This window comes from Channa argus, chromosome 5 (genome assembly GCF_033026475.1).
Source record: "Channa argus isolate prfri chromosome 5, Channa argus male v1.0, whole genome shotgun sequence".
Taxonomy (NCBI): domain Eukaryota; kingdom Metazoa; phylum Chordata; class Actinopteri; order Anabantiformes; family Channidae; genus Channa; species Channa argus.
In genome coordinates, this window is record NC_090201.1 from 13,452,219 (window position 1) to 13,468,029 (window position 15,811).

Consider the following 15,811-nt stretch of genomic DNA (forward strand, 5'->3'; position numbering starts at 1 on the left):
TATTAAATGGGTAATGTATTAATTACATGCTTTAAACAGAATCAGGCTAAGACTTAGTAAACCAACTTTTATTACTGTTATTACAGTTAATACTGTTGAATGTAATGAGTCACATTAAATCTATTAAATAAAAACAACAACAACAACAACAACACCACCACCACAACACTTAACAAGACTATGGAAATTTGAACCATCACAGGAATGTTACTACAGCTTGGATCTCTGCAGCTGAATAATGTGAACAGAAAATGAGATGAATGTTTCTTGACAATAGACAGAAAAGGCACTTTGAACTAAAATAAACACACAAAGCAAAACACACTCATTGGAGGTAGGGTGACATCAATGGAATGGCAAAACAATACAAAAATATAATACACTATAATTAAAGCTGGAAGTGTGTTACTGAAATCCTCAACCGCTCATAACCATCCGGACGAGTTCTGTCAGGAGAGAAACGACAATTTTAATTCCGAAGCCTAGAAGAATAAAGTGAATCTATCATCAGTGACACTAACCCTCTCCTCGTCAGCTATGCCAAAGAAGAGCCAGAAACCTGAATTGCACTGGCCTCCACAGGTCTACTCAAGTGGTCTGATCAACTTCATAACATAAAACATTTTTACATAAATATGAAGCTGTAGCCTGGGCAATGAGCTGGCAACCAAACACAGTTACGTCAGTTAATATGTGTTTGCAGCATTTTTGTTAATCGCATCTTTGGTGTTAACTTTTTATACATCCAGTGTGTGAAAGGCCATTATTCTTTCCAAGATAAGCAAGCTACTGCATCAGATACATGCAGGGATCCCCAAAGCTGGTAAAGGAGCACTGTGCATAGGAGGTTTAAATGGTAAAGCCCAAAAATTAAAAATGCCAGCAATACTCTGAGGCTACAGAATATGCTACAATCCATGTTGCACGAGATATATTTGCAATGAATATGTAAAGTTTATACGTTCACATTTCTGGTTATGGTTTGATTTTTATTTTTTATTTTTTCCCCAACTGCTGTTGGGTGACTAGATGAATTTTACAGCTTCAGTTAGAACTAAACCAAATAGAATTTGTGTTGAGTCTGTACAAACATGTCAACAAGTAGAAGACACAAACACTAATTCTACTTTAGAGTCTCATGGTAATATGGCAAATTGCATGGAATATGCCATGCCATGTTTACATTTTAAGAATCTAATTTAACCTCTCCACATATTGCCTTTTGTTACCTTCATAGTTAATGCAGCCATTGGCATCTTCGTGTCCCGCCAAAAGAGCCTCCACTTCCTCCTCTGTCATTTTTTCACCTGCAACGCAAAGCCACAATAAAGGAAAACATTCTCAAGGGGGGGGGGGGGGGGGGGGGGGGCAGTTGTCCTGTTATCAAGTTGGCAGTAAGTACTGTCTGAATGGATTTTCTTTGACAAGCATGAGCGTGACAGGAAAACAGACAGTAATATCTATATGGAGCTTAAGACTTTTTAGCAGGTATTTGAGCCCTTACCTAGTGTAGTGAGGACATGCCGTAGCTCTGCTCCCATTACAGTTCCATTTCCCTCTTTGTCAAAGACACGCAGGCCTTCAACGATATCTTCAAAAGTGCCCTGGTCTTTGTTCTTTGCAATGGTCTGAAGCATTGGTAGGAACTGTTCAAAATCCAGCATCTTGTGGTTCATCTCTGCAGGTGAATTCATTATGAATAAAAAATGAAGTGGTTTATAGAGTGTAGTTTTATATACCACCACCAAAGACACAAAGAAACAGTGACAGTTGAAAAATTATTGGTGAATAGAGAATATTTGTGCAAATGTTTTAATGCAATTTTATTTATTTATAATATGTTAACAGTAGCAATTGTTCATGTTTCACACAGGCATACAAGTTGAACAGTACTTGCATAGCTTTGAATTGTTTAAATTCCAAAAAAGCAGCTCTATGAGCTTATAGCCTTTAGAGTATTCATGGAAATTACCACAATCCAACAGCATAGGATATGAAATCTTAGGCTGTAGTGAAAAATCTTTTTATAAAAAAAGCTTGCAACTGACTGTTAACCAAAGCAATAATAATGCAGTAAATAAATTTGGTTCCATTGCATGGGTGGTGTGACAAGCTTCACCTTCTAACTTGGGGTTTCCCAGCACTTTGAGCACCTCTGCATTGACAGGGTTCTGTCCAAGGGCCCGCATAACATCACCACACTGGTTGTAGGTGATCTTCCCCTCACCTGTCCGGTCAAACAAAAGGAAGGCCTCCTTGAACTCTGATAGGGAGACAGAGGTGGAGTTGAGTTACAGCTGTACAAGTCTTACTTTGCCTTACTCATGAGCAAAAGTAGAGAAAGGCAAATGTGTAATTCAGACAAATGTGTAATTCAAACGTGTGTACTGTTTTCACAGTACACACATGCATGAAGTCTCATCACGTCTACAAAGCTGCATGTAGGTAGGTGTCCTACAGCTCATAGTGTGGTGGTATCGTAAAGTATCAGAAGAACCCAAAATAAAAAAAAAACAAGATATTAGCCATTATATACATGCCCATACACAACATGATGAAAGGAAATGGTATTCTAACAGGAGCAAGTTTAGGTCTTTCCCCTTTTACATATTAAAAGCATTGGTATTCTGACTCACATCAGACCCAAACACACTGCAAAAACATAAAAACACTGTGTTTTTAATAATAACAACCTTTAAAACGTATCAATGTTATTACATGTACCTAAATAATCTAGTTACTGTAAATCCACATGAAGAAGCTAAGTAATCAGGTTTCTCCTCTGTCTCACTTATCTTAAAAGATGGCATGGCTCAAAGTTTTTATTTGTATTTATTTATTTTCGGCAGCACATTGGTGAAATGGTTATCACTGCCATGTCACACCAGCCCACCACAACACTAAACAGGACAAGCAGTTAAAGACAATAGATGGGTGGATTTATTTAATTAGTTTTGCTGTTCAGGCTTCAGTCCTTTTTGAAGTGTCTTTCCTTTTCTGTTAGCTATCAGTGAATCCTCAGGCGTTAACAATTATATTGTTCTGTGCCATCAAAGAATAGATTCAGTTTATATACACCAGAGAAATGAAGTCTGGCTTAACACCCTGAACAATACAGTAGGCTGTTCTGTTAAACATAACCTCACTGTAACTGGTGACATCTAACACATTAAAACATGTTTCCGCAATCATGCACAATGGCAATCACGTGACCACATACGTGATACTATTATATTTATTGCTACTGCAGGTTAGTTCATTCTATGGCACTCGAGATGAATTCACACAGTATTTGTAAAATGTAAGTCGTGACAAGCATTAAACACACCAAGATTTAAACATACAGTCAAAACATGTTTAGTCGAGGTCAGTCTGTCTTTGGCATGCTGATTTACCTGCTGGGATCCAGAGGTTAGCGGAGACAAATGTCCAGCTACAGGGATTTCAAAGAGCTATTTCAAATGTGTAGTTTACGGCTGAGACCAATTTACTGTGCCGTGAAAAATGAACAAAATCATACATTTGTAAACACAGATTAACTTACCCATGATCTGGTCCTCTGTGAAATCAGACTAGTCGAGGTAGGGTTAAAAAATAATCAGAGGAAGGTAAAACAATTAGCAGAAGGAAAACAATGGTTAGGCATTAGTGTGATTTATAAACACTATAAGTTAATTCTCCATTAACGCCACCGTGCACTTCATAAAAAGCCTGTGGCTAAAGGCTTAACGTTAGAGCAGGCCTGCGGCAGCTTAAGCAGCTAGCTTAACCGTTAAAATCTATTAACGCTAACATTAGCTGTTTAGCAATAGCAATCCGAAACACCATCTTCTCTTACCATGTCTGGCTTGACGGTGTGTAGATGTAGTGTCTGTGTCGCGACTGGGATACGAGGACAGAGCCTTACGTTACTACCCGGCCCACAACATGACGTCAGCGCAGCTTGTAGAGCCAATCACAGGCCTGTATTTCACAAAAGCACCTCTGGCGTTCCAGCAGGGAGCAGCTGCAGCTTCGAGTCACGAGTCTGTTTTTACCGGATACCGGATAATACAGGATTGGCATGAATATAAAAATGTTTTTCTCACGATATATATATAAAACTCTCTTTAAGTGTTAATGCAATGTTTGTGGTAATGACAATTGAGAAATGTGTTTCCTATGCCAATTGTCCCTGGCTGTCCCTTAAGAGGCTTAAAAGCCTACATTCCCATAATTAAGGCAAACGGAGGCCATATGTTGAATCCTTTATATTAATGGAGGAAAATATTTGCTAATGTTTGCTTTCCTTCAAATTGTTTCATAAGCGGGTGTTGTTCATCTCTGAGAATGTGGCACAGTTCTGTGGATTTAGGCTCTCTGTTGCCTTTGTCTCTTCATGTAAACCCAGACTGACTAAATTATGTTGACACCAGAGATCTGCCGGCCCATACCATCTGTAGAGTTATTCTTTGTTCTTGTCAGTGCTGACAATCATTTCTGGTCCTCAGTTGTATGTTTGGGTTTGTTGTCATTTTAATGAATATCCCTGTGGCCAAAGTGATGCATCCCTTTTGTTATTGTGTGATGAGAACATAGCAATTTATGTGCCCAAGTCACTTGCATAGTAACACATACTTGTTTCAGTCAATGTGTGACTGAAACACAATGCATCACTGCATATAAGAGAACAGCACGCTCATGGAAACTGCAGTTGTGCTACAAGGTCCCAGGTTTGAATCCTGGCCAACTGTGGCCTTTCTGTGTGAATTTTACATGGTCTCCCCATGCTCGTTTGGTTTTCCTGTCACAGTCCAAAGACATGCATGTTAGGTTTACTGGCGACCACAGTTTACTCAACTAGGAACAGAAATGATCACATGCACTTGTGCTGGGACACACCTAAGGTAAACACTTTAATATGAGATTTTTCAAATCTGATATCACTGTAATTAGTTTGTCACTTTGTTTTGCTCAAAATCTTTTTTCCTTGCATTATGCATTTTTTTGGACAATGCATACTGGGTTTGACAAAGCTCATTCATATTAACCTGGACAGAAAAAAAAACAAATAGAAACTGTTAGATAGTTTATTTCATCAGTCACCATTGCTGGGAGGTCTATATATTCTGCTTACAAATTCATGATGACAATGTGTGACTGAATGTTACGAAGTAAATGGGTAATTGAATGTCATGTTTATATGAAATAAGAACTTACAGTATGACAAATATTTCAAAATTAACAACTTCCCTCTTTTTATTCTGTTTCTTCTTTGTTTTTCTCTCCACATTGAAATCGAACAAAGTCCAACACGCGAGCTTGTTTACCCCTGAGGAACTGAGCCACGGTTCTACTTGGGTCTCCCAGAAAGGTCTGAGGCAGCAGACGTGTCTCACTTTCACCACAGGGCAAGTCATCCATGTTACCCAGGAATAAGGGGGCTTCTCCCACTATGTGCTGTCCCAGCTTGCGGCCTAAACTTTCCTGTTCTCCCTCTTTTCCACCCTGAAATATGACCAGGGCACCATACCGTCCCATGCCCACCTCAGCCTGGCTGCTCAAACCACCATGCACATACGAGCCGATATGCCAATCAGCAGGGACACCAACTGTCACGGCCCGCTTTACTGACATGTTTTCACCAAGACGACCTGAGAGGAAAGAGGACAACATCAGTGAATGTTGCAAAACACCAGGTTTAGCTGGTTCATTACACAGTAAAGAAAGTTTTTAACCTTATCTCATAAATTCATTTCCCAGCTGTTGGCCAGCTGCATAGGAGCTCCCCCATCGGTGTATGAGTGTGTGTGTGATTGTGAGTGTGAATGGGTGAATGAGAAGCAGTGTAAAGCGCTTTGAGTGCCAACAGGTAGAAAACTTCACTTAGTTTTTATAACAAAAAAAAATCCAATCATGAATATTTGTGTAAAGCAAAAACTATTCAGTATATCACTAGCTAGTGTTATAATTTTTGCAGCTATAGCCTATTCTGGAAAATGATCCTGTCTTCAATGACAAAAATGTTTCAGTCTGGGAGGTCCTGCCATATTTAAAGAAGAGAAATCTCTACTATCAACCTGTGATCTTGACAAAACAGGTTTGTACACATGTGTCGTGGCTCAAACAAAGGACATTTTCTGCAGAAATTAAGAGTTATTGATGGTCACCAGGCAAGAAAGGTATGAAAAACAAAGGTTATTGGATTCTGGACTCCACCTGACAGATTAGAACAAATACATTTACATTTACATTTAGTCATTTAGCAGACGCTTTTATCCAAAAGCGACTTACAAGTGAGGTACAAGGCAAGCAAAAATCTAAGTCAAATAGTATTTTTGTCATAAACATGGGTGCAGAAAACACTTCTTAAATTATCAAACAAACAAAAAACCCTCTAAACTTTAGGTGCACAAAATATTACCTTATAAAATACTTAACTGGCACTTAAGTGGTAGGAATAGATGCAAAATATATTCCATAATAAGATTGTAAACATTTGAGTAGGTCAGTTTTCACACTCTTCTGGTGCAAAATAGCATTCACAAATAATCAGGTTCTTATACAGCAAATGCAATACAGCAATTTTTCAAAACAAGTATGTATGAATTCCAACACAGTAAACAAAATCACTTAAAATTTAGAAATCTTGTTTTATAGTGCAAAGAAAAGTGAATAAATGCAAATAGAAAGCAACAGGATGGGTAAATCTTTGAAATTAGCAGTATTGTAAAAAAGAATTAGGAAATGTAACTTTAGTGAAGAAAAATGCATGTTTTACTGACCAATTGTAAGAGCCACTTTGTCTGCAAGTGAAGTGCCTTTATCCACACCGAGTTTGCTTAACTCATCACCTACCAAGACACTCTGAAAACAAAAACAGTTTGTTAACAAAAATGAAGTAAAGGAAAAGAAGTGAGGCTAATAAACTCTGAAAACCTGGTTTTATGGTGTTTCATTCAGTCATTTTGATGAATCGACACCATAGATTACAGTTATACAAAGCTGTATATTCCTTCCTATCACCACCAACATCTAGTCTAACATTTTATAAAAAAGTAAATATAAAAATAAGAAATGTATTTCCAGCCTTAAATTACCTCCATCAGCACCACTGTGCTACATAGCTAACAATATAAACTAAATATGAAACACCTGACACTTCAGTTCCCACGTGTTTAGCAGTGTATGCAAACCCTTACTGAAATAATGACAGCTTTCGCAGGTGCAATCAATAACTACAGTTATTTGCTGCATTACAATAAGTGATATAAGAGAGCCATTGTTTATGTTTTTACCTTTAACTGTGATTGTTCTGCCATAACAAGTAAAATAACCTGCTGTCTGTGAGAGGTCCACCAGCTGAATTCATGTGACAACAATAAAGTAACTCAAAGACTCAAGAAAGATGTTGCAGTTTCTCTCAACTTCGACATTTAAAAGAAAACAAATCAGCATATTTTCCGAAATGTTAAACTACAACTTTAAGCATCCAGGTGAACTGCATCTAGTGGAAACTACTGTAAGAACAAGAGAATCTTTGCAACTTAATGTCTCTTTTAACTTTTAGAAAACAAAACTCAGAGATTAAACAACTTTTACCTTGATATACCCAGTCTGTCTTTGGGTGTTATTACAGTGATGAGCCAAGGTGGCAAATGCCACATCCTTGACTAGTTGCTGGAAGTTCTCATTGCGAGCAACAAAGTCTGTCTCACAGTTAACCTGCATCAAACAGACAAGTAGGAAGATTACATTTCACTGAGAGACATCACATCCAACAGACTGAAGACCAAATAAAAAAAATGAATGTACCACTGGTCTTACCTCCACCATAACTGCAGCTTTATCTCCTATAAGCAGACCAATTAGACCCTCTTTGGCGTTGCGCCCCTCCAGTTTGTTTGCTTTGCTCCAGCCCTCTTTCTGGGCCTGCTCATGTAACCAGGCTTCAGCCTGGTAGTTTGACAAATTACATGAATAGCACAGTCAAACAGAGAGTTGCTTCAGTCCCCAAACTTTTATATGACACTTTGAATGGCGAGTGCAGAGGGAGGCTCAGAGAAGTGATTACCTGTGCTATGTCATTATCAAACTTCTCCAGTGCTTTCTTGCAGTTAATGAACGTGTAGCCTGTACTTTTCCGCAGTTTCATCAGAAGGGTTTTCTCTGTTGCCAGGAGCAGACAACCTGTGTGTAAGGACTGTACATGCTGGCAAAGCCTGACCTGATGGTGACCGGTGGTAGAAAATATATTAACTTCAAAAAGACCAATGGCATACTTTTACTCACACATGACTCACACTGTCTTTAGTAGACAGTCATGAACGTGTAGCAGACACATGACTTCACTAAATTTTTGTCATCTAAATAAATAAATCTAACCCCATTGATGATCAACATAAAATGATATACGGTATCTCATTGAAACTGAACTAGTAGCGTTAACGATGGCTGGTTGATAGGATTAAAAATAAGCACAAACTTTTAAAATTATACGATTACATGTAAATGTGCTCACCTTTGTAACATCTCTAGTAATTGCACGGCATAAAAAATTGAACAACATCTTTACACCCAGCAGAAATGAATATTCTTATAAAAACTCAAATGTCATTGAAACCCACGCGATATAAGGAAGCCGTCATGGACCATAACGGCAATGTTCAGGTTTGTCATTACTGCTTGGCGCCCTCTACAGGACGGGAGTACACACATGTTTAATGCTCAGCTGTTTCGTCCCAAATCACGTAAGAATATTCAAGACGTATGAATGTACATGCTCTCAGTTTCCGCACTTAAAAGTATTTGTTAATGTCCTGAAGAAAACGTGTAAATAAGACTACAAATCCCTTGAAGATGAGTGCAAGGAAAATGTCATGGAAAAATAACATCTACCCTGATATCTAACCCCTGATACATACATATATATATATATATATATATATATATATATATATATACATACATACACACATACATATATATATATATATATATATATATATATATATACACAAACATACGAAACACACGAAAATAGACACAGACACAAACACACTGGACACTTTCTTAGATACATCTGTACAATCTAATGCAAAACAGCAGCTCTGCCATGAATTGGTCCAAATTGATCTATCTTTGATGCTGTACAGCCTTTAATATTATTCCAATTGTTTTCCTCTTGCTGTATTTGTCATTTCACAAGGGGCGTGTGACCTCAACATGACCAAAGAAACCTAGGCAGGTGAGCTGTTCTAAGTAATCTTCCATCAACCCTGTGAAATACAGCGTCTGGTCACTCTGGCTTGAGAACTAATAAGGGGTCCCAACAGACAAAGTGTGTTTGAAATAATAATTTTTTTGGTGGATTGTTTTTTTGCTTTTCTGTACTACCGTAAAAAAAAAATGGATAACAAAAGATAAATTTAACTTTTAATTCAATTGGCTTTATTTGTTAAATGAAAAGTCTTTACTTTTATCGTTATCACAGCTTGATATGGTTTTATTTTGAAACATTAAAGCACCGGCCATGTGATAAGCAGATGTGGAGTTTCACAGAGGAAAGATAGAAGGTTTGTTTTGTTTGTTTTTTTATACTTTTAAAAAAATTTTAAAATGATGAAATTTTTTAAATGATTTATACTTTTCCACTTTTTGTTTATGGGTGCCATGGTTTTTCAACACTTTTTAAAGATCCAGAAGTTAATTAACAAAAGCTAATAGGGTTACACTTATGTATGAAATGATTGACATACTGACTGAAGGGCTGGATTAATATGAGTGTTGCACTTGGATTGGTCAGGTAAAGCTTGCTATAAAAGGGAGACCATGATAACGGTCAATTTACTTTGTGTTCAGGTTGCTGCTCTGCCAAGATGAAGGTCATTGCTGTACTTCCACTTTGTGTGACCCTGATCTGCCAGGGATACAGCAGTAAGAGATTTTTTCTGATCTATTATTATATAGTCATCCATTATTGTAGGTGTATTATTTTGGTTATTAACATATTGCTTTGTTGTTAAACCACCTATCTGCCAGGATGGTTTCCAGACATCCCGGACTCCTGTCAGGCTTTGCACAATGTTTTTTAAATATACCAACATGTATCTTGCCTGTTATCACAAGTCTGTTTCTCTCCATCTAGCTGGAGCCAAGTCCTGTAAGGATAGATGTGGTGAAAAATACAACTCTCAGAATGAGTGCCACTGCAATTCTAAGTGCACCCAGTACAAAAACTGCTGCAGCGACTATACAGACCTCTGTGACAGTAAGTCACCAACTACAGTTTAGTTCTTCTTATGTGCTCATGTGACCACTGTTAGCTGTAGCTGTAGCTGTTCCTTGGTTCTGAACAGCTGAACAGCTGCAGCACCTGGTGACTTTCACATGGTGGTGTTAGCCCTGTGGTGCTAAGCTTAAATGGCTCATAAAGCTGTAGTATGTGATAATAACTTTAGGCTTCATTATAATCATTTCCTTTTCAATAGTTTTACATGGTTGTGTCATGGTCTAATTGATGACTATGTTTAGATGCTGTCTTCACTTGCAGCCAAAACTAAATCATTACTATACTTAAGTATAATTGTTTTTGGTACTTGCATTTAATACTACTACTTCCAATTATTTTACTTTCAGTTTCAGTTTTTTAAAGTTTTAGTTACTAGTTAAATGTAGATTACATTAAAAAATATATTGTATTTTCTGGAATTCAAAACACATTGTTAAAGATTAAACCACTACAGTAGTTTATAGACATTTTCAAAAACATTTAATATCACCTCAAATTAGTATTTCATTAAAAAAAAGAAAAGATTATAGAAATGGCCTTAAATAAATACAAATTATGCATTAGCTAAGGGCAATCTTGCTCATGTTCAACTTGATATTATTGTTCTACAAGACATCACTAAGCTGAAAACACCTCCGGATTCCATCATTTGGAAGATTATTTTTTGGCTATTAGAAAAGAGATATTTTAATATAGGGAAAGCGGAGAGACATTTAACATTATTCATAAATATATACTCACCAAACTCACCAAACTTAAAAATTTTACATAACAGTATTGGAACTTATCTTGTGAATACAGACACGTTTCACCACAGAGGTTAAAGGTTATTGAATGAGCTGTCCAGTTCTGGTCCAGGAATTACTCTCAAAACTTCTTCCACCAGTGTAGGCTCTGTCAAATCTTTTCAGTTTGTGATCAGTGGAGGTCACTGTTGTGCTACACAACATTTCCCACTAAAGGTTCATTTTGCTTTTCACTCAGCGTGCTCCCTCTATGTTTTTTAATACCCGGCAAATGTAGTTAGAAATTTGCAGTTCTGCATTCAAAAGTACCATCAACACAAAATGAGAAAATAAAAAGTAGAAGTACCAGTTGGATGTATTTTTATAACTCACGGAAAGAGCTCATTAGAAATGTTTTATGCGCTGTAGGAATGTTTGTTTCTAACTTCAAGGACATTTGTAATATAATACATATATAAATATTTATATTGTCTTATCTTTACATATACAGGTATTTCTCAATGACATAGTGGAGAAGAAATGTTCCATAAAATAGAATCCATCTTTACCTGTATGTGTGTTTCTCTAGATGCGGGAGCAGGAGGTGGCAGTGTGATCACTGATGCTGAGATCAAGGGTATCTCTGAGACCCTTTACACTCTGGATTCAAACAAGGCTTCAGCCTCACAGTTGAACATTGATCCTCAGGCTCTGGTGCCCAACTCTCAGACAAACTCACAGACAGATCTCTCCTCCAGGCCGTGAGCCGACCATCCTATTAACACAGAGCATTCTCTCACTGCTTCATCTACTTCTTTGTCTTCAGACATTTGTATTTTTTTCTGTGTCACTTGGTGTTTGTGCTTACAGTTTTTTCCGCTATCTGGACGAGACGTCTCTGTTCTCCAGGCCCACTTACTCAGCTCTCCTGGCTCTACTGGACAACTACCACAGGATGACCGGACAGGCAGAGGACATCAGCCCTCAGCAGCTGGTTGAGCAGGAGACTTTTATTAAGGAGACTATGTCTAACACCAAGCTGGGCAGAGAGCTCTTTGCCTTCTTCTATAACAAGGGTAATCAATTCATTGTGTAACAGTATGTGCTCAACCTGGCTCAACACTGCTCACACAAAAGTGCTCTAGTGCAAAGGCTTGCAGACCAAGGAAGGAATAGCATCTCCTATCTCCATGTATTATGAAAACCATGTATTATGCTTTACAGTGATATGGGAGATAATCACTGCAGTTCCCATAATCCTCGGACAGAAGTCAACAAGAAGTACAGTCTAATGTTGCTATGGTGCACTATTAACATCTGCTTTTTACCCTATATTAGTTTACATGTTATTATCATTTGAAGTAGCTTTACTGAATTGGTTCGCATTACTGAAGTAGCTATCAGCAGGTCCTGTTTGTGAAGTATACATGGATGTACAGACAACTATCACTGACATTAAGTAATGATTTCATGCAAAATCTAAAGTTCAACAGTATAGTTTCCTGTGGTTATACCAGCGATAGATATAGAGAGAGACACACACAAAATACAGTATCTCATCCATCCATCTATTATCTTTGACCACTTAAAAGGTGGTGATGGGTTACAGGGCCTGACTCATTAGGTATCCTTTATACTTCCATCCATCCATCTATTATCTGTAACTTATCCCATTCAGGGTAGTGGGGGACTGGAGCCTATCCCAGCTGTCATTGGACGATAGGCGGGGTACACCCTGGACAGGCCATCTCAGGGCTAACACAGAGAGACAAACACAGGCAGCCAACCATTCACTCACACCAACGGGGAATTTAAAGTCAACGGTTAGCCTAACATGTATGTCTTACCCAGAGAAAACCCACAGAAGTCGGTGTGAGATTTTTTTATTAACATTATGACAGTGGCGATTGAGCATGTCTTTGTTGCCCATGTGCATTATCTTGCCTTCATGTTTTTCCTGTATCTGAAAATATCTACTCTAGTGTTTAAATTGTAAGGTATTCTGCCTAAGGTCTTTATGCATCAGAGGAGGAGTTCCTTCAGGACCTGAAGATGATGTGGTTTGGTCTGTACTCCCGCAGTAACAACAAGAATGACTCCAGTGGCTTTGAACACGTTTTTGCAGGTTAGGACACAGCAAATTTTCTTTAAAACATTATTAATGACTTGAAAAAACATTTTCATCCATGTATTAACAGCTACATATTGTGATAGGTGAGGTCAAGGGTGGAAAGGTGTCTGGTTTCCACAACTGGATCCAGTTTTATCTTCTTGAGAAAAAAGGACAGCTTAACTACTACAGTCATAGCTTTAATGGGCCTGTAAGTGTCCACAGAAAAAACTATTTTTTAATACTTTTTATATACTTTTTTTATTTTGTTTTATACTGTTACATGTGAAGCAGTGTCTTAATTTTCTTTTTTATATTACATTCAGTGGACTACTTACCCAGATGTCCTGGGGATGCAGTTCATCTGGGATGGGTACTTCAAGCAGCTTGGCTCTGCAGTGATTGGCAGCAGTCCTGAATTTGATTTTGCCATTTACAGTCTTTGCTACATCACTCGCCCTGGAAAACAGTGAGTAAATCTACTCATGATGTCCTCTGGCTTGTTTAAGAATGTTTTCTGATTGAATTATTTTATTGTCCATCATCCTCAGGTGCCGCCTGAGTCTGGGAGGAAACCAGCTCAATATTCAAACCTATACCTGGGATAAATCTTTCTATGGCGATGGAAAGAAGTTCATTGCCTCTGCCTATCCTGCAACCCCCTAATGGTGCCTTCAGCAAAAATAATAGGCAACTTTTATAAACTTATTGTATAAATGCTTTTAAAATTATGACCCCAACATATTATATACCAGTTTTAAATTTAAGGAACAATTTTTAAATTAAAAGTTAAAAGATAAGTTGAAAAAGATGTAAGGCTCATCCCTGACATGTTAAAATAGTCAAAACACAACATTCTGCAAAACCTGATATATAACCAAATATTGGTTTAGTCTTTATTCTGAAGTGCTCCAGAAGGTGCATGCCCTGATACATGTCTATCCAGTTGTTTTAATAAAACACCAAACCAGACAGTCCATTAACATTTGTGAGCAGTCTTACAGAGCATGAGAATGTGGTGCTCTCCCAGGGGCATGATAAAACTGTGCCTAATGGGGCAAAAAATGTGCGTTTACACATCTTGAGCGGGCACAATGCTGAGACCAACCTCTCTGTAGTAAGTGCATGTGTGCATTTGACACAATTTCTTATTGTCTTATATAACAGCAAAACGGCTAAAAGAAAGTGAGTCTTTTGCAGTATGAACTACAGAAATAAAAAGACATGAACAGATTCTGTTCTGCTTGACCTGCTCTGAACAGTAGCCACCAGCTAAACCTGTTCTTATCAGCTGTCTGTAAAGCTGTGTGTAACTCCCCAGTGTGGGGTTAAGTGTGTGTGTGTCTGTGTTCATCCAGCTGGGATGGGGGTTGATTTTTTTTACTCTTTCACTCATCTAGGGTGACTAACAGGATAAATTCTGGTCTGCTGACAGAACAGGGGGGACACACTTGCTGCACTGTTTAAAGAAAGTATTACAGGAGATGGATCTGCCACTGATCCCATTGTCCACCACTCTGTGTGCATTCATGCAAAACAAGAGAGCAAGAGCAGTCAGACTGCAGGAAAACTCCGACCTTCAGCAATTCATCTAAAAGTCAAAAAGTAGCAACATGACAAAAACGTAGCCCATGGAAGAATTTCCTCTTGCTATTTTGTTAGACAATATTACATTTTCTGAAATGTTGACTTCAGAAATTAGAAAAGTAAATCTTTTCTTCTTTCACACTGACCTCTTTTTACAGCCCCAGTGGAATCAAATTAAATCACAGCGGGACAAATAAAAGAAAAAGATTCAATTGTTTCTTTTGTCACTCACACAACTTCATAATCGAATTATAGCTGGCCACCCGCCAGCGTGTCCTTGCAAAAAGGGCTTCTTCTGGCAGCTCTCGTGAGCCACCTGGCTTTTGTTTTGTAATTATATTATCCTTCTCTCCCTTTAGTGTGTAGTGGCTAATGGCTGTGCGGGCTAGCCCAGCTGCACACGAAGAAACAAAGCTGCTTATGGGACCAAACAATGGACCCGGGGAAAAGGGACGCCTGAAGGCGGTCAGCCAATGAGCACGCACAACGGGGGGCCAACAGAGAGTTTAGGGGTTTTAGGGGTTCAGGCAGAGGGTGGGGTATCTCTTTTAACCAGTAGTGGGGTCCATCAATGAGATGGTTAGTAGAAGAACACATGGTCAACATCACCCCTGTCTCTCAAGGGTCGGTGCTGGCCTGGAGGGAGGTTCAAGTTTGCCATCGATGCTGGCCATTTCTAAAGTTGATCCGGGACCGTGAAATACAGAGCAACGTTAATTCTTTGGACCTTTTGTATGCTGTTTGAACAATGCGATGACCGTGTTGTCATTGTTTACATTTTACTGTGAATACAGACACTTGCAAAGTGACAGATACAATCTTAGTTCATTGATGTGACCTTGTTAAACCTTTGCTGCAGTAAAAGCAAATCCAAATCTGCTGGATAGCTACAAAATTTTTTTGATTGCTCCTCTATCCACTTTACTACACTTGAACACACAGAGACATGTAGACACTCTATAACACACACACAGGGGTGTTGGCACCTCTCTGAGGACTTATGACAGTATGACAGATGGACAAAGCCCACTTTGACCCACAACCCACAAACACAGGAAGGTCATGTTTGTGTGTAGTGGAGTGAAGTTTTATGTGTAAATTTAAAAAAAATAATAATTC

General features: G+C 38.3%; 3 protein-coding genes across 4 annotated transcripts; 1 reads left to right on the plus strand and 2 right to left on the minus strand.

Moving 5' to 3' along the window:
* Positions 1–52: 52 nt before the first annotated feature.
* On the minus strand, positions 53–3,976 carry myl6 (myosin, light chain 6, alkali, smooth muscle and non-muscle). 2 transcript variants are annotated; one of them, XM_067504070.1, is made up of 6 exons: positions 3,839–3,976; positions 3,545–3,572; positions 2,120–2,263; positions 1,505–1,678; positions 1,230–1,307; positions 53–446 (listed from the first exon to the last, which is right to left on the minus strand). In XM_067504070.1, exons 1-6 carry the CDS (start codon positions 3,839–3,841, stop codon positions 418–420), a joined length of 456 nt encoding a protein of 151 aa, XP_067360171.1. In that variant the 5' UTR covers positions 3,842–3,976; the 3' UTR covers positions 53–417. The 2 variants fall into 2 exon arrangements, with proteins under 2 accessions (XP_067360171.1, XP_067360170.1); XM_067504069.1 differs by lacking the exon at positions 3,839–3,976 and adding an exon at positions 2,426–3,433 and having other exon boundaries at positions 3,545–3,831.
* Positions 3,977–5,055: 1,079 nt separating this feature from the next.
* Positions 5,056–8,657, minus strand: tsfm (Ts translation elongation factor, mitochondrial). Its single transcript, XM_067504067.1, has 6 exons — positions 8,501–8,657; positions 8,054–8,206; positions 7,807–7,935; positions 7,582–7,704; positions 6,765–6,846; positions 5,056–5,633 (listed from the first exon to the last, which is right to left on the minus strand). Exons 1-6 carry the CDS (start codon positions 8,546–8,548, stop codon positions 5,239–5,241), a joined length of 930 nt encoding a protein of 309 aa, XP_067360168.1. The 5' UTR covers positions 8,549–8,657; the 3' UTR covers positions 5,056–5,238.
* A 1,134-nt stretch (positions 8,658–9,791) lies between these two features.
* Positions 9,792–14,077, plus strand: endou (endonuclease, polyU-specific). The gene is made up of 8 exons (XM_067506047.1): positions 9,792–9,915; positions 10,127–10,249; positions 11,585–11,756; positions 11,866–12,071; positions 13,007–13,120; positions 13,210–13,316; positions 13,432–13,574; positions 13,657–14,077. Exons 1-8 carry the CDS (start codon positions 9,858–9,860, stop codon positions 13,769–13,771), a joined length of 1,038 nt encoding a protein of 345 aa, XP_067362148.1. The 5' UTR covers positions 9,792–9,857; the 3' UTR covers positions 13,772–14,077.
* The last annotated feature ends 1,734 nt before the right edge of the window (positions 14,078–15,811 follow it).